The sequence below is a fragment of the Nymphaea colorata genome, chromosome 8 (assembly GCF_008831285.2).
Source record: "Nymphaea colorata isolate Beijing-Zhang1983 chromosome 8, ASM883128v2, whole genome shotgun sequence".
In the NCBI taxonomy this organism is placed as follows: domain Eukaryota; kingdom Viridiplantae; phylum Streptophyta; class Magnoliopsida; order Nymphaeales; family Nymphaeaceae; genus Nymphaea; species Nymphaea colorata.
Window position 1 is genome coordinate 20,832,669 of NC_045145.1, and position 21,070 is coordinate 20,853,738.

At 39.3% G+C, this 21,070-nt stretch overlaps 3 protein-coding genes and 1 long non-coding RNA gene across 5 annotated transcripts; 1 reads left to right on the top strand and 3 right to left on the bottom strand.

The window, feature by feature from the left end:
* Positions 1–721: 721 nt before the first annotated feature.
* LOC116258705 (GDSL esterase/lipase At5g37690) lies at positions 722–5,400 on the top strand. The gene is made up of 5 exons (XM_031636030.2): positions 722–961; positions 1,600–1,727; positions 2,517–2,756; positions 3,171–3,420; positions 3,767–5,400. Exons 1-5 carry the CDS (start codon positions 736–738, stop codon positions 4,030–4,032), a joined length of 1,110 nt encoding a protein of 369 aa, XP_031491890.1. The 5' UTR covers positions 722–735; the 3' UTR covers positions 4,033–5,400.
* LOC126410324 (uncharacterized) lies at positions 4,566–5,675 on the bottom strand. The gene is made up of 2 exons (XR_007574134.1): positions 5,399–5,675; positions 4,566–5,238 (listed from the first exon to the last, which is right to left on the bottom strand). It is a non-coding gene; the product is annotated as an uncharacterized LOC126410324 (long non-coding RNA).
* A 1,259-nt stretch (positions 5,676–6,934) lies between these two features.
* LOC116259461 (glucan endo-1,3-beta-glucosidase 3-like) lies at positions 6,935–11,740 on the bottom strand. The gene is made up of 4 exons (XM_031637295.2): positions 11,373–11,740; positions 9,138–10,394; positions 8,649–8,676; positions 6,935–7,499 (listed from the first exon to the last, which is right to left on the bottom strand). The coding sequence occupies exons 1-4, from the start codon at positions 11,428–11,430 to the stop codon at positions 7,346–7,348; spliced, it is 1,497 nt and encodes a 498-aa protein (XP_031493155.1). The 5' UTR covers positions 11,431–11,740; the 3' UTR covers positions 6,935–7,345.
* Positions 11,741–16,823: 5,083 nt separating this feature from the next.
* On the bottom strand, positions 16,824–19,038 carry LOC116259244 (non-specific lipid transfer protein GPI-anchored 3-like). 2 transcript variants are annotated; one of them, XM_031636965.2, is made up of 3 exons: positions 18,319–19,038; positions 18,202–18,237; positions 16,824–17,114 (listed from the first exon to the last, which is right to left on the bottom strand). In XM_031636965.2, the coding sequence occupies exons 1-3, from the start codon at positions 18,668–18,670 to the stop codon at positions 16,981–16,983; spliced, it is 522 nt and encodes a 173-aa protein (XP_031492825.1). In that variant the 5' UTR covers positions 18,671–19,038; the 3' UTR covers positions 16,824–16,980. The 2 variants fall into 2 exon arrangements, with proteins under 2 accessions (XP_031492825.1, XP_031492824.1); XM_031636964.2 differs by having other exon boundaries at positions 18,190–18,237; positions 18,319–18,960.
* Positions 19,039–21,070: the final 2,032 nt, after the last annotated feature.

Here is a 21,070-nt window from a genome sequence, read left to right on the forward strand (position 1 = left end):
TGAACTTGGCGACCCTCCAAACAGGGTCCAAATTGAGAACATACGATGGTTAAGTTCAGCTCTAGAAGTGAAGTGAAGAGAGTTGATCGTCTTCTTCAAGATGCATGGAGGAGACAGAAATCTTTTAATCAAATGAAGCTTCACAAAATCTACCAACGTATGATAATGAAGTATGAATCTAAATAATTTTTTAGCTGGGAAAGAAACCCATTAATAACTATATACTGTCATTTCCACGTGTTGTGCAAGCCTGATGGCTAGACACGAAAAATCAAAGTTCATTGATCATTTAGTCGTGCTTTTTGGACCATCGTTCTTTCAAGTCTGCGAAGTTTCTTCAGACGTGAGATCTAATGGCTACAGACAATAGCATTACAAGATTCCAAGGTGGGTGGCCTACTTTCTTTGCTGCACTCAAAAAATGTCCCAAGAAATCTCTAAGCAAATCGCCGCAATATTTCTCACCTTGTCTGTATAATTTGCATTGTTGCTTGGTATGGACAATGTCTTTCTTATTCTTATGAATACCTTCAACCAATATCAGTTAGGTAAGAAAATATCCATGACCGCATCCACTAAACGTCCTTTAATAGAAAGTTTCCTCACTTCCGCCGGGAAACTTGAGAGACCAGACTTCACAGCTGTCGACTATTCTGGAACGCAAGGACACACACTATAAAGCTCTACTCCACCAGCCATTGAATATCACACAGGATTCCGATCGCATTGAAGAGAATGGCTGCAGCAGTGGCATTGGTTGTATCAGTCTTGGCCTTGTCAGCCATGGCTAAAGCAGGTTCCCCAATTGTTCAGTACATCTTTGGGGACTCCCTGACTGAAGTTGGGAACAATAACTACCTTGCATCTCTAGCCAAGGCAAACTATCCATGGTATGGCATCGACTACCCAAGTGGGATAACAGGCAGATTCACCAATGGCAGAACAATTGGCGACATTTTATGTAATGTGCACGACCTCACAACTTGTTTTAAACGACTGTCTATCATTGGTTTTCTTCTGCACTACATTGATAATTCTTTTAGTAGTTTTTGTATGAGTCTCCTTTTGAAGGATACAGTTTGATATAGCGTCATGATGCAGTTGCTTTTGATCTTCATTTGGAATAGCAGTTTTACCTTCTTCAAGTTGTGAAACTGCAAGTTTCATGACTTTATGACAAAAAAAAAACTGATGCAGCAAATATTGCGTTTAAATTTGGACTACAACTATACGTTTTAGCAAAAAATTTTTGCACTTGGAGTACCAGATCCAGGGGCAGGGCTATGAGCCTGTGTGGGCAGCTGCCTGTACAGTCACACAAAATCTATTTATTTTTATATTGGTGGTTCCCAACAATTTGTTTATTCATATACTCTCTGCCCCTAAATTATTTATCTAGCGCCCTCATATAATTTTATCACGTCTACTATTTTTTTTTTTTTGAATTAGTGCCTTTTGACCAAAAATTTCTAGCTCTACCCTGCAGATCCCCAACATTTCAGCTATTAGTTTTAGAGCTCGCAATTTGGTTGCTACGACCCTGAAAGTGAACAAGTCTTAGAATTTTCACTAACCAATTGGGCGCATGATTTGATGCAGCTGAAAAACTGGGTGTTCCATCTCCTCCTGCTTACCTCTCATTATCCCAAAACGATGATGCGATACTTCAAGGGGTGAATTATGCGTCTGGAGGATCTGGCATTCTCAATCAGACCGGGGTTTACTTTGTAAGATCATCACTTTTTCCTTACGAACTTGCATGTTTATCTCGACGTACTTAAGAAAGTGTTTGGAGTTTGGGAATTTGGTAGAGTTTGGAATTCGATGAGGCCCTTTTCAGGCTGGAAGGCGGCCAACATACATGTTGGGGGCCAAGTTTAGGCAAAAATTCTCCGAATTTGACGCAGTTTGGATGCTCCGAGAAGAATTAACTTGTCCCAAAATAAGTATTTCGCATAATTTGGTACAATTTAGACGCGGTTAGTTTAGAAAAAAGCCGGTACAAGTTTCTTTCTTTTCTTTTCTTTTCTTTTTTGGTATGTAAATGAACTGCATTTGATTATTTAACAAATCAATGAAAAATGATTTTTTCTTTTTCCAAAATGGGAGGCCATAAGAAAATTAACGTGAAACAATCTCTTGTTTGATGCCATAATCTCTCATTCCATAAGGGGTTGTTTGGCAGTAGAGACAACATGCTCAGGTCTCTCTTCCTATGGACACTCTATAGATTTCTAAAATTCAAGAGACACATAGTGTTATTTCTATGAAACGACCTCATAAACCCACATTGGTTTCCCATGAAACACTCTCCACGCAACAAAAATGGAGCATCCGTTGGTTGGTGTTCCATCAGTTGGTGGAGTGCCAAATGGTACTCTCTTCGGAACACTGCATTCCTCTCTCGTGTTTGCATGGATGTAGGCCCCACACTGAACGAACACTGTGTTCCAGCACATTCAAACAACCTTGGGGAAGCATCATATGTTTGACCTGCCTTTTTCTTGATCTTGCAGGTTCAGTGTTTGTCATTCCATCAACAGATAGATTACTTTGAGGCCACGAAAAATGCTATCAAGGGAAAAATCGGCGAACAAGCAGCTGAGAAGTTGGTCAACAATGCTATCTTTTACATAGGAGTGGGAAGCAACGACTTTGTGAACAATTTCCTGCAGCCCTTCATGCCTGATGCGCAGCAGTATGATTCAGATACGTTCATAGACTACCTCATGTCCACCTTAGATGGACAACTCACGGTAACTGTTCCCCCACTTTCATCTTCTATGGGGCTGTTTGTGAACAGCAACCATATTTTACTGTTCCATGAATCAGGATTTATGAAGCTGTTTGTGAACAGCAACAATATTTTACTGTTACTTGAATCTGCAACAAAAAATAAGGCAGATCTATAGAATACTGCCCCAACTTTCAATAAAGTTCTGCTACTCTTGCAATCAAGCCCCATTACTGGATTAGACCATGGCACCATGTTCAGATGAGTAGGACGAAATCCTACTGCCTGAATGAAGGCCAAACACGACTCACCGCCTACCAACTACTGCCCCCGCCATTGTTCCATCCTCCTAGGAACATATGGATGCCCTTGAGATAGTTTCCGCCTAATGTTTAAAGTGAAAAGTTGTTCTTATACGATCTTTCACTGTTGGCAGAGGCTTCACAGTCTAGGAGCTCGGAAGATTGTCTATAACGGCCTAGGTCCGATGGGCTGCATTCCCTCACAGAGGGTGAGAACTTCAACAGGAGAATGCTTGGAAAGTGTCAACAGTTTGGCCCTCAAGTTCAACAGCGCACTCAAGGCCAAGACAAAGGAGCTCAACAGCCGCTTACCTGACGCCGACTTCACGGTTGCTGATATCTACTCAATAGTGTTGGATTTAATTATGAATCCTGCTACCTATGGTAATAAAACATTCTCATCAGCAGCAACCACCAATTTATTTTCAAACAAGTTCACAGCAGAGAGCCTTATAGCAGGAATGATCCATAACAGGCCGATGCAGATTCTCCCGATTTCTTTTTTTCTTAATCTATTAATCAGCTTAACATAGTTTTTCAGTATTTTTAAAACAGATGAAGAAGAAAGTAGGTCTACAAGATTAAACATGGAAGAGCGCGAGTTCTTAAAAATCTGAAATGCAAGCTTGATAACTTAGAGTTAGATCCACTACGGTTCATACCCAACAACAAGAGGAAGGATCACTCGCTTTTTATTACTACGATGATGAAATTCTTACTGGTTGTGCAGGCTTCAAATATGCAAACACATCTTGCTGCAATGTGGACGGCACGTTAGGAGGCCTCTGCCTACCCAACACCAGACTCTGCAGTAGTAGACATGATTACGTCTTCTGGGACGCCTACCACCCAAGCGACGCAGCCAACGTTGTGATTGCAGAGAAGCTTTTCAACGACCCGGATCTGCAAATCGGAGCCAGAGCTAACGGTTACTCGGCTCCTCCCAGTCCAAAACCACAGCGCAAATATAGAAAAGCGCCTCCCCGAATGCCATGAAAGATTCAAGTCAGTTCTAACAAAAGAGCTGGTGTCTGCAGATAATTAATCCCTGAAGTGTGCCGTTTGTTGGAGGTGATGCGTGGTTTTGTGGTGATTTTACGGGTTGGGTTGTTTTACCAAGTTGTTGCGGTCACCCAAGGCCTTGTAGACTGTCAATTGTTCCTTCCCAAAATTGGTTTGTGAAAAATAAAAATTATGTTTGAGAGGGTTGCCTTAGATGGAACTGCGAATTCTATTGTCCAGTGAAGCGACTCTCCGTTCTCCATTGATGCCTCGAAGATGCATAAAATATCAGGTAACTTTCTCATGAGTCATGTTCCCCTGAGGCTTCAAGGGCAAAAGAGAAAAGCACAATCTCGAAAATATCATCCTATTGTAAAAGGATCAACGCAGCTAAACCATTATGAAACTTAGACAAAGGCTTTGATCGAATTAAACTTTTTTTAATTGTCATATCAATGTTATGGAGATTCCTCTCAACTTTCAAGCCCTCTCCATATATTCCTCGCAAGAACACTGTATACATGGTCTAAGGAGGAAGCCATTTTATTTTATAATACATAGCAGAAACACAGAAAGATGGGTGAATTACAAAATGTGTTGCTTTTCTTCGAACAACGCGAATTAAAAGACAAGGGGAAAAAACAAAACCCGGCTACCAAAACAAAACTTCAGCGACATTGGAAATCATTCCGCAAGTTAAATCCTCAGCGCCAATTAGAGAATCCCTAACCAAATTTACGATTTCTATCCAGTAATAAGGAAGCAAAATTTAGCGAAACCACGTAAGAAGATTAGAAGCAGAAAATGATTTCTAAAACCGAGACGAAACTGAGGGTCGAAATGGTCTAAGATAGCATTGGACCTGAAATGTGAAACAGCCAACTTGTTAACCAAAAATATTACGCGGTAAATAATCGTGGTTCTGAAACAGATGAAGGTAGAGATAAGGTGAACAAAGAGGAAAAATGGGAAAAAATAAGAAGGGAGATCGAGCTCTCAGATAATGGCCAAAGTTTTCCACACAAGAGTTATTATGAGAGAACGCCCAAAAGATCGGCCAATATCCGTCTAGCCAGAGCCATCACCGTTTCCTTAAAAGAAAGATCGGACAGAGCGATCTTGCCGCTAAGAAAACCGATCATCTGGACGCCAGAAAGACCGAAATCTGCCCATCTTCCAGAACGATGCTCCCATCAACCCCTATTCAGTGTGGTTAAAGCAAAAATAGTCATCACAGAGCCCGTACCCACAGGAAGAGACAAACTGAAATACAATGAAAAGACCATCCGAGAAAAGGACTCAAAAGGTAAAAAATAGAAGAAATGGCAGAAGGCGAAAATGGTCGAAATGTAGAACCCACGAGAAAATGCAGAAGATTCCGCCGCAATCAGAATCCGCATGTCCAGGAGTTCCGGATAAGTATCGCAACACTTCACGTTCGCCCGGAGGCAATGGTTTCATGATACCAGCGAGCGCTGCCGGAGTAGTTCTCCGGCCGAAGGGCTGCACACACACACACGCACACAGAGAGAGAGAGAGAGAGAGAGAGAGAGAGAGAGAGAGAGAGAGAGAGAGAGAGAGAGAGAGAGAGAGACGCAGAGAGACAGAAACCTTGAGGTCCTAGGTCGAGGGGGGCGCAATGAGACCACCCTCAAAAGGGAAAGGGAAATTTTATAGAGAGAGGGTTAGGGTTTTGGCCTCTTTGAGAATCTGGATCGGGTTGGAAAAAGTCGAGATAAGCATGACATCCGTTCCCGCAAAATAATCGTATCGGTCCGATACGAAAGCCTCTACTTTTATACTTTAATCTAAAAATTGAAATAATTTTCACTTAATTAAAAAAAAAAAACATGGCCCTCCATGGTGTTGATAAGGGGCAATATGATGCATATATCTACTGTTACTCTTCAACATGGACCATTGTTAAAGACATTCATTTATATTTGATATGTAGATTTTGAAAGATTTGGCAAGGTCTCAACTTCAAATCCTCTTGGCCTTGGTTATATACGTTTTTCAAATGGGCCTAAGGCGGCCCGAACTCTAGCCATTAAATGAGTTCAGCTTTTGACTCGCACTCGACTCGCTGTTTGAAAAGTTGGTGGTTGGAGATCAATTGACAAATTTGAATCGAATAGACCCAATAACAAGAACAAGAGCTCTCATCATCTGGCCAAACCAATTTAGCCTGTTCCGGTTTGAAATGTAGATCATGCAGAGACCTAAAACATCATGAAACCAAGTGAATGAAACTTAACCTAGATCACATTCTTGCCAAGTATATAGAAGATGAAATTTTAGATTGGAAATTGAAAAATAATTCCGTTGAAGCTGGACCTAAGTTGGTACGAGTTTATTAAATGCAGGCCTCAATAAGTCTCAAGAGAAAGTTAGGTAGCATTAAATTTAGTGGAAATAAAGTTGAAACCTTGTGAAGAAGAAAGGTCTCTTGTTCTGACTAAAAAAATTTTTGTTTTCAGATCGGGGTCGGTGTGGGCAGCAGTTGCCCACACAACGCCTCAAAAGCTCTTCATTTATATGTAGTGGTGCTCCAAAGGGTTCTTCAATTAGTACCCATCAGCCCAAAATTCCTACCTGCGCCACTGCTTATCTGAACTGAACAAATCCAATTAGATAAGGCTTTTGGTTTTCGTCCGCAATGAGGTCAATCTTATCTAATAAATTTGCCGGACAAGAAAATTATATCTGTCGAGAGCCCCAATATCTGGAATCAATCTCTTTAAACCATATCATGTGCATGTAAATTAGTAGGTAAAGTAAGCAGATTTACCAAATCAATGCACATCAATGCTTTTGACATCTTCACAGCATCCATGACTCTTCAACGAGCAAAAACTCCGGACTCAGGTGGTAGACAGTGAAAAGTTAAAAAGCATGATAGAATGAAGAACTGTAGATGAGATGATGATGAAAGCATCCAATCAATGTCCACACACTCGCTTTGGAAGCTGAGCTCCCGCAGCAGTCCAAACAAAAGCGACAAAGCAATAAATGAATCGAGAGCAGGTATATAGAGGAAAAGAACAAGGGGAATCTGATTCAAAGAATTAAAGAAAAACAGTGGCAAACAACCTGGCCTGTCCTTTCCCCTTTTTGCTTCTCTGTCTCCTATTTTTACAGATCAAATTCAATCCTTGCCATACAAATCGTCTTTCTCTCCCCTCCACCCCGCTTATGAGAGGACAAAAACACAACGCTCTTGCCCCACAAAATATTCGCTGGTTTGCCCCCAGAAGAAAATTACCCACCCAGCAACTCAGAGTTCGAGCATCTTCAAAAAAGTGGATCACAAGAGACTGCCAACTACGAGCAATCCTTCGACGATCATAAGGAACGTAGAAAAAGATGAGCCAAAAAGGCTAGAAGAACCACCCGAAGCTGCAGTGGAATTGGATGAAGGAGCAATGGCGCTGCCGATAAAGCTGCCATTCTTACCACCACTGCATGAAACACCATCACCATTGTCAATGTTTATTTGATGGGAAAGTTGCACAAGTTCCAATGGAATGAAGCATGATAAAGAACATAGAATCAACTTAGTCTAAACTCAAGATCATACAAAATCCTAAAATATCTGTATGGAGGGGTGCCTATAGACATACTATATAGTAGCCATGCCATACAAGAAGACTTTCTACACTCTCAGAAGATAGCAGTTTCACCAATATCTAGTACATCCTATGGACGAAGAAAAAGTCGACTTCACCAATATCTATTCACACCTTTGTGAAATCACTCAACAACAATCGCTAAAAGATACAGGAATGCATAAACAGTGAAGGATGAACATCACAGAACTTTGCACAGGAAATTGCAGTCTACGTTGACAAGTGTTGCAAATTGCCCAAGATGAGGCAGATTAGAAGAATGAACATTAAGAGTGTAGGTTGTTGTGATACTAAAGTGATTATGTTTTTTCGACAGTTTATGGTGGGGAAAATTTTCAACCATCTAGGCCCCAGGGAGTGCATGAAATGAAAAGTTCATTGATTTTGAAGCAATAAAACCTCATTAGAATGATGGCAGATATGACTTGTATACTAAGATGACTTTAAACTGTTATACTAAGATGACTTGAAACTGTCCCCAACAAACACATACAACATTAGAAAGCCAAATAAGAAGGTTTCCACAACTCAGAAATAGCAGCTCCATCAATATCTAATAACTACCATCAATGGAACACATGCAGACCTGTTCAAGTCGGAAAACCAGCGTGAAATTACTCTGAACAACAATCAGTAACAACATAAACAGAAAGGGGTGAAGAATGTAGGAGTATATCACAGGAAATTTCACTTTTCAGTGATAAGCATTGCCAACCCCCGAGGGTGAGGAGGATTAGAAGCATCAGCACTTGCATTAAAGGATGTTTATGACAGTACTTGCAGCTTTTATTGATATCAGGATTATGTTTTTTCCAACCACTGATGATGAAAAGATTTTCAAATTTCAACCATCTTGGGAGTAAATGGGATGAAAAAGTTTATTGATTCTCACGAGAATAAAACCTCATTATTGGAAGAGATATAAATAATAGACGTAGGCAAGTAAAAAAGGGCACTTGAATTAAAGAACTAGAGAGGTACCTTCCAGTAAAAATACAAGAATCATGACCTGCATGAAAGGCAAGAGAAACTTCAGAACCCAAGTCGGAAGAAAGGTGAATGCTGTAGAAGAAAGCTTGCTACAAGACATGGAATTCAATATATATCAACAGTATTTTTCTTACTTTGACTAAAGTTACTAGTAGCAACGAAAGTACAGACTATTTGAAGCCAAAACAATATTGACAGAAAACACTCATTAAGGATAAAATTATGGGCCTTTAGGACATAAGAATTCAAAAAAACAATCATTTTTTGAAAAAAACAACAACTCTATCTTATAATTTTTGTAGACATAATACCCATTTATAGTTATAAGGTGTCACTTGTTTACAAACCAAAGAAATTGACCCAAACTGAAGTGGTTGGTTCAAGTTGAACACACATAATACTAAAACCAAGCCTACTTGTGCATTTGGACAGGTTGTTTAACCAACAAAAAGAGAAAGGAATAAGAACAGTTGATGTTACTTGGATCTGTAGTGGTGATGGAAGCGACTCCCTTGAAATCACAGCTACCAGGACTCATTCCTGTCTGATGGTAATAAGCATTAAAAGCATACGAAGCATGGGCCTGAACCGTATCTGGATCATAGCATGATTGGCCCTGCAAAATTGGCTTGCAATCCACTTTCCCAGGTCCACAAGCCCAGTCCAAGGCTGCCTGCAAGAGCTTCTCATCAACTCCACTTGCAGCAATGCAATATGTTTGATTTGTTGTGTCATTCGCCAAAACCACCCCTGATCCAGTCAAATGCAGAGTATAAACCGGTGTTCCATCTGCCTCGAACAAGCCCCAGTTCTTTTCAGAAGTAGGTCCAGGCTTCAAATCCTCATTATATAGCTCATAAATGTATGTGCTCACTGGAATACCAGGATGTTTTGGAGTTCCAGTATTATTCAGCACATGCCTTATCAAATTGCTATTATATGTATCAGCATTATCAATTGTAGCCGCAGGTTCAGCCGATGGATCACCATGAGATGGCCATCCAGATTCAGTGACAACAACTCGAACATTAGTGAAGTTCAAAAATGACATTGCAAAGTAGCATGCATCAACAACAGCATCAAACACATTAGTGTAGTGTAGCAGAGTGTTGGAGTCGACAGCCTCTTTGTTAGGCGGGAGAGGTCGGAAAAGGGCATAATCAAGTGCAATAACTCCATTGCTTTGCATATAGACATAATATGGGTAGACATTAAGCATGAAGTATGAGTTAGTCTGCTGTAAGAACTGAAGCATTGGCAACAGTATTGGATTCCAGGTGCGGTTGAAAAATGCCTGGGATGGCGGGAAGGAATCCAGAATGATGTCTGAAGAATGTGGGGTGCTGACTTTAACAGTCGAATCAAGGTTTGATGCTACAAGAGCTGAGTGGATGAATTTCATGGCAGAAACCAGTACAGGAGCTGCATTGGGGATGGTGGTCAGCACCTCATTGCCCACAGCTATTGCTGTGATGTTTGTTGCAGGAAGGAACGCTGCAACGTTCTTTGCCACCCAATTAGCAGCAGTAGAATTGGACTGACCGATTGCCAGCAGCTGATTGTTAGGCACAGTAACAGTCACCTTGATCCCTGTATTGGCAAGGGCTAACAGCATTGCGCGATCAGCATCAAAAAGACGGACATCGGTGACCTGCTGAGTCTTGAGAAGGGCCACCACCTGCGTGGGTGATGGCATGTCGCTCACAGAAGTTCCTATATTTACTCCCACGAATGCCCCTGGTATAGTGAAGAAGGAATAGCAGTTTAGTGAAGAAGGAATAGCAGCAATTAGGAAAATATTGCAGACCGTTTCCACATGTACACCAAATTACAGAGAAAACGCTAACAGATGAACTCATTGTACACAACTTTATTTTCCTGAAGTAGAAGCTTAAACCTATCAAATAATTGGTCATCAAAACCTCTGTATGTTGGTATCCACCAACTAGAGTTGTAAGAGCCGTCAGCAACGCTATCATCATAAAGAATATTATTCAATCAGAAAGCTGCGCAATGCATGCTAGATTTAGCAAGAAACTTGTCCCAATGGATTTTAAATTCCCACCTGATGTAAACGACGCTTTATTTCCTTTTAAGAAGTCATTTTTTTAATATCATGGTATAACGTCAGATAAACCATCAGTGAGCCAGTTCATCCACTTTCTTTTTTTGACTAAACTAAGGTAAAGAGGAACATTTTAGCAACAAGCATGTCTTTCGGATATAGATTATGAAAACCACGCTGCTAAGAGCATTAATAGAAACCATAGGGTGGTTGATGTTAATAGCAGAAAATAGAAGCTTCTTTCCAGATTGCACGGTAAAATAATCCTAAAGCAAACCCAGCTTGAGGTGGACTCCCAGAGTGCGAGTGGCGGGCTTTACGGGTCTGCGCCGTCTCCAGATGGCCGTGGCCAAAATGCCTTGTTTCTTTTTTCCATTATTTTAGACCAGAAGTTCAGGGAGCAAAAGAAACATGGAGCAGAGAAGACATAGAAGGAAACACGGAGCAGCAAAAGACCTCTCACTTCTAAAATGATCACTCCAGCATCCTCCTTTCCATTTGAAGATGGCATCGAGTATGTATATTGAACAAAAACAACTGGTAGTGATTCACCTCTAAACTAACAGAAAGAAATGGCATATGGGACAGACTCCTCTTCCTCAGAAGTATATGGTAAAAGTCATAGAGAAGCAGAAAGAGAGAGAAAGCACCTTCATCTCCGGCCGCGGACAATGCCAAGAGAAGGAGAAGGACAATAAACATTGGCATCTCTTACCGTCCTTCGTCACCAGAGAGAGAGAGAGACTGTGGATGTGAGTGTCCGTCCTTCGACTTACCTTCACCCACCAAAAGAGCTGGACCAAGAAAGAAGAAAGAAGAGAGCTGCAGAAAAAAAAAAAAGAAGGAAGGGAACAGGAATGGCGGGGAGAAATGATGGATCTAAGGAAGAAGGACGGACCAGAAGAGGAGGCAAAGAAAGGGCTTTGCTTCCCCAGTAAGAGAGAGAGAAAGAGAGAGAGAGAGCAAACTCCAGAGAGCTTGAGCTCCTCGGTCTTATATCCCGTCTTCTTCTGACGCTGCTCCGTCTCTGTCTCATCGTCTGCGAGTTGTGAAGGAAAAGGTTGGAAAGTTATGTTACAAATATGCCCTCCATTTCCATTATTGAATGACAATATTACCCCTCCTACTGCTTACGGCATTGTGGAAAAGGGGTCCGAATTTTCTTTTTCTTTTTAACTGATGTTCGGCCGATAGGGTTTGTTGGCCAAACCGGCTGGATCGGACCCGTATCGGTAATATATAAATGAATATAGACTTAGTAATTGTTTGTTATCTTTTTAATACAAAAATTCATCTAAAGCTAAAACCATACAATTTTTTTACCTTCAAAACAAAATCACCTGACATTGGTGTCATATCAGGTCGGTTGATATGTATCGTCACATATATATCAGCCCGTATTGCATTGTTTGTATCTTTAAATTTTAAGGAAGAAAAAAAAAATCTTATCATCGATTCATTGAATTTACTTGATGCTATAGACACGAGCATTAATATATATACGTATGCATTAAAGGAAAATAAAAGAAAGAAAAGGGAAAATGTTTATGTGGATCCGACTGGGACTTTGATTAAAGAATATATTGCGCAAACAATATTTCATATAGTAAGGAAGAATATAATATGAAGCACGATCTATATTATTAAAACCTTATTGAATAATATAATGCTTGTCCATACCAATCTGCCTATTAAAAAAAAATATTTGCCCTCTATGATATACTACTCAAGGTGAGATCATTGCTCCGATCTTCACTCAATTGAATAATATATTGTGATTTCCTTTTGTAGTTTAGCTGAAATATTCTCTGAGCGAAGGAGATAGACCTTGGTATGACCCTGACAATATATCTATGGCACAGGGAGACTTCGATCTTATAGCATTTATTTCAATCTGCAGCACGCAAACAACATTAGTAAAAAAAATTAATAAACAATGAATGTTACCACACTCCTTAGGTAAGAAACGAAAAATCTGACCCACTAAAATTAATTATTAAAGTGTTTTTTAGTATTAAAACCTGTTATTAGTCTTTTTTTTTTAATTAAATTGAATGACTCTTCTTCTCATTGGTTTATGTCTAAAATTAGAAGCTTCAATATACAGAGACGGTGGCCAGTACATGAGGGGTGGTGGTTGTAATTTCCTACACCAATCCACAAAGATTGCTTTATTTCATATTGGTACCTACACTAGCTTTTTGCATGTTTACATTATAATATCCATTAAAACTTAAAAGTTAAACCATCCATGCCTTTATTAAGAATTTTTGGAGAAAATATGTCAAATACCATCATAATATATGTGAATAAAAAAAAGAGAAGGAACACGATTTTTTGGTGGATTTTTTAAATATTCGTGTAAGATTACATCAACATGCCGTCTAAACAGTCCCCTCGATATTATGAAGTTCAAAGTTTTGGTGGTATAACTAATTAAGTACAATAAATAATATATTTTTTAAATTAAACCACTTTTTTAATATGCTTAAATATAACATATCCAAACTTAAGCATGAAGCTATGTTCGTTAAGAGACTAGGCACAAAAAATTGTATTTTGTTTGATTTAATCACTTTTCTTTATACAACACATTCCAACTTGAACGTGTTTTTATTATATTTTCGACGTGGGGATGCATTTGTCATTGACAACAATAGAACGGTGAGCTACCGCGAGACCCAAGCTAATCAACTATTATCTTCAAGTCATGCTGCTCTTCAAATACCCACCAAACTATTAAATCTTGTTAATTTAGTGGGCTGATTCCGAAGAAGTTGGCACAAGATTGCTTTTTTTAGTTCAATAAGTTATTATTATTTCCTTCATCTAAGTAATACATTTCATGTAAATACATTATAAACAAATTTGGTCTTCTTGTCACCGCAATTATTTTCTTAATAAAACCCACCCCTTAACTTATATACATATAGCATTAAGGGACATAGCGTAGCTGATCGAGATAAAGGCTTGTGTCTTAAGATGATAGGACGCGACATTTAAGTTGAAGTCGCTAACACCACCAACGTAGACTTCGTTCTCACAAAATAAACTTTTATATATATATATATATATATATAATTTAAAATGTTTGGACCCGTTTATGCCCGACAAATGTAAGAGAGAGAAAGTGTGCTGGCCATGCCAGGGCCGTGCTAATGGAAAAGCAATGGATCTGTCATGTTCTCAGCACAAGAGCCAAAGCCAAATGGCAAGGTGCGTCCCATCCCACCGATTTCTAGCCGTTTTTGGCATCTCACGGGAAACGAGGGCGAGGGCCGGGGGGAGTGCCGGCGGCCTGTTGCCTGCTCCGACCAACGGTCATATCGGCGATTCGAAGATCCAAGAACGAGAGCCTTCATTTCATTCACGCACCTACTTTCTATTACTTTTTCTAAAAGCCTCTTCACGAGTTGAAAAGCATGCAGTTGTATGTAATAAAGAAATGTTCAAGACTTATACACGAAAACAACAAACTACACAGCTTTTCCTTTTCCTTCCTTTTTACCTCTTTCTGCTCTTCGTCGGGGTCTGAGACCATGTCAGGGGTTTAGAGGAAAAAATCGAACCGTTGGCAAATTTTGTCCATATTTTGTAGACTCGACGGTACATGCAACAGTGCCTTATGCGTGCTTATTATCTCTTTTTCTTTTCCTTGCTTTTGGTTCGTACACTGCAGTGAAAACGGAAACAACATTGCCGAGGAGAGTGAAGAATGGGGCAGAGCTTTAAAATAAAGCATTATTTTGATGTTCTTTTGTATTTGGTTGGTCCTTTTGGGCAGATGTAAAATGCCAATCTTTGGAGGAATGTACAAAGAAATCTTTTATGATATCAACTTACTTTATTTAATATATACATATACATTCATATATTATATATGACTAAATGAAGCATCTACGTCGTGTATATATTATATATATATATAGGTGCAGCATGAGCTCGGAGCCCAAGGGAGAGGACGCATCGAGGAGCAGCCGGCACCGCTTGTGGCTCCAAATAAGGGACAAGAGCGGGGGCGCGTGGCTTTTTTCTTGGCAATTGGAGAGTCATCGTTTGCCGCGAAGTGGGTCAGTCCCGGTTCTCTAGAATGAGTTCCTGCACCAAGGCACTGGAACCGGATGTGTTTGAATGGACCAGGATCCAGTCTTGATGCTACTGGATCCGTGTTGTCATTAATCTCGTAACAAGATCCACGGATCTGCAATGAACATTTTTATGACCAAGGTGATATCGGGTCGTCGCGGTGGCTGATGATACACAGAAACGTCCTTCACTTGCAGTTTGTACAACAACTTTGACATCAAACAAGACTATAAGTTTAACGATAGAGTTTAGAGTGCACATTGTTCCTTTAAATAGTTAAAGCTTTAGACATGCAGAGCAATTTTTTTTTTTATAAAGGATACTAAATTAAAGTTTTTAAATTTTAATTAGAGCTAATATCATTTTTAAAATTTTTTATATAAAACAAGTAAAATTTTTTAAAATTTACATGCTATTTTTTTTAACATTTTTTTTAAGGTGGAGATAGAACCCACACAGACCCTACCTACGCACAGCCCCTGGCTTTAGAGCAAAAAGGTTTTCTTTACTATTTCGAAATAGGTGGAAGGAGTGATATACCCATTACTGTAGTATCACATATTCAACATAGTGACACCCATAAAAATATTCAACATTTATATAAAGAGTGACACCCATAAGAATCATAACTGGTTTCTTCAAACTTGGAAGTTATGAAGTCAGAAAAAAGAAGAAACGAAAAGAAAATTTTCACTTTACGAGAAACCTTTAGTTCTTCTGTAAAATTTTCCCTTTGTAGTATGGAACAGATGGGACGAGCTAGACTGTTCTAAATATGAATGATTTCCACTAAATATGAATGATTTCCACAATCTTGGTGTTGTTCCTTCTGGTAGAAGTAGAACTTGCTTATTCTTCATAGAAAAGGAGCACATTTTCAGAATTAAAAGGAGGTTGTTACTTGGGTTTTTTTAACTTTGAAGGATGATTGAAAGGACTCACATGTTGAAACTGTTAGTAGAATCTGAAAACTAAGAAAATAATACATGATTTCTTAACGAAGGGCAAAAGGTTGATCTGATATCGAAGATCCCCGCAAAAGAAAAAAAAAAGATTCCATGGGAATATGCTGATTAAACATAACACCAAGTTTCCGGGTAGTTTATCAATCATTTTTATCTGCGCAACATCACTAAGAAATGTCCTGATTTAAAAAATCCCTCTCTCTCTCTCTCTCACTACAATATATATATATATATATATATATATATATATCCACCAAAGGGAAAAGCACTTGACCTTGGATTCCTTTAGAATGCATAGGAAATGGTGCTTAAGATAATCGCGGGAATTATTATCATTTAATTATATTCAATGTTCGTAGCCTGATGAACTTTAAAAGAACCAAGGGAATACATCCATTACTAATGTATTTGGTCTCTCTCATTCTCTCTCTCTCTCTCACTACAACACAGAAATATATATATATATATATATATATATATATATATCCACCAAAGGGAAAAGCACTTGACCTTGGATTCCTTTAGAATGCATAGGAAATGGTGCTTAAGATAATCGCGGGAATTATTATCATTTAATTATATTCAATGTTCGTAGCCTGATGAACTTTAAAAGAACCAAGGGAATACATCCATTACTAATGTATTTGGTCTCTCTCATTCTCTCTCTCTCTCTCACTACAACACAGAAATATATATATATATATATATATATATATATCCACCAAAGGGAAAAGCACTTGACCTTGGATTCCTTTAGAATGCATAGGAAATGGTGCTTAAGATAATCGCAGGAATTATTATCATTTATATTCACTGTTCGTGCCAACTAGTCCACTACCAACTTAAAATTTCTGAAGCACAGTCCCGCAATCGTGCACATTGTACGCTCGAGCCCATGCCCTTTTTCTTTATTTTTTTCATTTAATAAGCAAACAGGGACACGGGACCTGTACTGGATCCGGGCAAAATATAGAAAGATCTTTGTCCTAGAGATATAAATCAATTATAATGACTTGGAAACGAGTCACAATAAAACACTAAAAATTTGAGTTCCTACCAACCATCCCCCAATTCCTGTTAATTTATTTATCATAAGAACATTCTAGCAGCGAGCTCAACCTATGGGTGGCTCGACTTGAGAGTTCAGGAGATGATAACATAGCAGTCATCCATTAGAACAGAAGAAACAAGGAAGCAGTAACAAGTTTCACTGACCATAATAAGCTCCAGACATTGCTTGCAACGACAAAATACAGAGAGCCACCAAAATGTAGGCATCCATGAAGATTGACAGCTTCGAACCCGAGCTCTTCTGGTTATCAGCATTGCTGGTTGAAGGCCCTGAAAATTTCTCAGTTGGAAGAAGAGGGCATTGATTAGATGATGTTGAAACGGGAGATGACTCATCTAATTTTTGTAAAACTTCGCCTGAGTACTTGAATACTTGTAGGGATGTATAATGAGTTGAGCCATAAGGCTTCAATTGAATTGAACTCACTGTTTAAACACGACTCAAACTCGAACTCGATTTGTTTCACAAATGATTAAGAGCTCGAGCTTAGTTAAAACTGGAGTTACGAAGGAGTCAAGCTAGACTTGTTTAAGCTCAATTAGCTCATGTCTTCCCTGTTTGTAATCTTTACTGATATGTTCACAATTTTTGATGAATTTTAATATACTTTTTATGGTTTTTCTTATTTTAAAAAATATGAATAAAGTGACGCAAGCTTAAACGGGTCAGGCTCGAACTCTGACAATGTCTTTCTAAAAACGCCTGCATTTATTCTATATAACATGGTATGATTATATCGACTAATTTGACTGTAGGAATCATACAAGCAATATTCATGATCACACCATCTTTATTGGAACAAATGACATAACGTCATGAGAGGTGATTCCAGGAAGAACACAATCTTCTTGTTATGATCAAATGCCCTATAAATGTACTATGGACACACTCTATCATTATAAAACAATGGCATAGATTAACAAACAATGCTGCTTCGTCAATATTTTAAACAGCTCCATTACTCGCAACTCACATTTTATGAATATTAAAGCAGCGCTGCCATATGCCAGTTTTAAATATTAACAAAAATTAAGAATGGTCTTATTTTGGTTGATTATATTTTTTTGTTTATTTTTTCAGAAACTGAAATTTTAAATATTTTTTGACTATTCCTTATTTGGTCAAGAAACTTTAATCCATTCTACTAGCTCATTTTAGTTCACCTGGTTTTCATAATGCACACTCGGGGATGTGGTTTTCATAATTCGCTGCAGGGATGCAAATGCTTTGTACTTGGGACAGCTAATTAAGTTCCTTGGAAGAAGAAGTTGCAGAGAACCTAAGTATTTAGCAACGGAAATTAAGAAGAAGAAGAAGACGAAGAAGAATGGTATCCTTATTTACCGCTGGGGCTACCTGGTGCCTTGCTCGATGGTGAAGAAGCCGACGTGCCTGTAGCAATTCTGAAAGTTTTAAAAGAGAACGCAGAGTACGTATAGTTCTAATAATGCATATTTGGTAGTCTGTTGGTACCGTTCTTCTGGCAGAGTGAGAGGTCGGCCGGAGAGCCACAGCGCTTGGGCAGCTCTAGCGCCTGAGACTTGGAAACGTTGAGACTCTGCAGGAGCTGCTCGTTGTTGAAGACCTGACAGAGGCACTGCACCTCGTCTCGCAGCGCCTGCGTGAGCGGCCCGCAGCACGTCACCGGCGGAGACGCCGAGGATCTCAGGTAAGGCTGGCAAGGAATCAGCGACTGAAGGCACCGCAGGGTCACGGGCGGCGGTGGTCCCCCAGAGCCGCCACCGCCATCCGCGCAGCGGCCCACTGGAGTTCCCGCAAGCAGGAGTATCGTCACCAGGGCGAGCCACACCAGTCTGCTTTCCATCTCTCCCCAACAGAAGAAGAAAAGGAACAAAGAAGCAGAGTGAGTAGGAAGTCCTTTTCCTTTGCGTTTGGCTGTTCCTCTCAATTGGCTTGATGGTCGACCGAGCGCCGCTCCCTCTCACTGTCTTCTTTCCATAGTCGGTTCGGCGGAGATTCGCCGACGATCGTCTTGACGGAGCAAATCTCGCTCTCGCGAGGATCGCGCGGAAAGAAATTAATGTTGATTACATATTTCGATGAGCCAACTTAATATCGATCGGAAAAATAACCGGAAATAGATAAAAGTAACCGAAATATTATGCTGGTGACAAGAGAAAACCAAAATAGTTTAGACCCACTTATTCATGATTATGACATTTATTTACGACATGCGAGATATTTTTCAAATATGCGATATACACACACTTTATTAGCTTTTGAAAAATGGAAAAATATGGTTGATACTTTACCGCCTCCTATGCGAAATGGCTGCTCCGATTACCTAAGAAAGTGTGAGAGTATGACGGATCTGGAATTAAATCTAACACTCGATTGGCAGATCCTTAACTGAATCGGGATAAAAGATTAAAATAAAAATATGCAGATCAATAAGCTACAGAGAATATATGGCCATTTAAAAGCCAAAAAGAAGCTTGGTCAAATGTTTCAATCCAATAAATATTTGCACGGAATCAACTGTATATCAGAACAGTTGTTGATCTAGATTATCGTCTTCCATGAATCTCTCTCATATACAGTGTTTAGCTCTATCATTTGCCAAATCATATTTGCTTATATTTTTGTTGCTTTGATTTGTATTTGTCTTGTGAATAATTGTTTCCATGTTATAACAGAAGAGCTTCCTGTATGATTCAATTCTCTGGACTCCCAGATCACAACATAGCTTCTACCAGAGTCTTCTTCTTTCCTCTTCATCTTCTATTTTGATGGGTTGGGGAGGTGATGTTGGTAATGAGAATGCTTCTGCAGAAGAGGAAGGGGAGGAGGATCATTAGAGGGAGTAATAGATGTCACTTTCTCGATGTTGAAGGCAAGGAGGTTAGCTGTCGTATTAAAGGAGAAGGAAGAGGATTGAGGAGTGAGATGGGAGTAAGTATTCTGGGTATTCTTAGTTGGATATGGAAAATCATGTATCGAAAACGACATTGCAACAAAAAAACATATTTTATTGTGGAGTTATCCATTCATTTGAGCATGGGCGAGAGCCATCCCCAAAGGCAAACCACATAAGGTTATACGAGTATTATACAGCGAAAAAAAAAAGATGAGTATAATACCTCGGTAATTTTTTTAAAAATTTAAAACATTTAATAAATCCTAAAAATAATAAAAATCATAAAAAATAAGAAAAAAATGCAAAAAAAAAAACGCGTGTTTTATTCATGTCTTTTATTTTTTGGTGTTTTTTTAAAAAGACGCGTCTTTTTAAAGTTTAATACGGCTAAGAGATTTTTGGCGTATTAAGAAGACGCGTCTTGTGTGACACTAGAACTTTGAACTTGAAAAAGGCTTTGTGACTTTCTCAATAGGTTATACCTATGGAGCAGAAGCAGAAATAGCAGACCACCATAGCAAATAATTTTCTTTTCCAATCTTAACAGACAAAAAATATTGGAGATTTATTGGAGCAGGTAGTAGTAGTACAGGAAAACTTAAGATCTGTACCAGAAAGTTGTCTTCCAGTGTGGCCATAGGGATGCATGGTCCGGCTGTTGTTTGAACTGTGCTTCAAGAGCCATTTGTGATTCAAATACACACACACACATACATGTAATGTAATTCCATCTCTGAAAGTTGGATGTGATTGCCGAAACAAAGTTCAGCAAGAAGCAAAACGACCTCCAGGTCTCCAAGCTGTAAATGGTAATATTTCCACTGCTCTCAAGAGTACACAGAATTTATTCCTTCCAACCACATTGCCAATCAACACAAGCATCTTAAATACAAAATTGCTCACACCATTCATCATCTTTTCTAGACAAGGAGACAATTTCCAGAAAATATCGGAGTTCTCTCCTGCCCGTGCAAAAGGCTACTGGTCCTAATGTGAGACAAATACAAATAAGCAGAAGACATCACATTATTTGCTTTAGTCGAAGTCCTTCATGTGCAGCTGCGAGCAAAAAGATGATATAACTAAGAAATGTGTGTGTGTGCGTGCGTGTGAGAGAGAGAGAGAGGCTTCCTGCGACAAAAGGGCTTGAAGCTCTCATTTCCGGCAGAATCTTACCTCCTTCCGGCCCTTCATCGCCCATTACTGCCTGCAATCGATGGGCACATTGGATAGAGGAGAGAGAGAAAGAGCCCGGCGATGCCCCTTCATCACAGCTTCGAGAGATGTAGCGAGATTCGACTGCCCTCTTCGCCCATCAACTTGAGATCCCTCACATACGGATCTTAA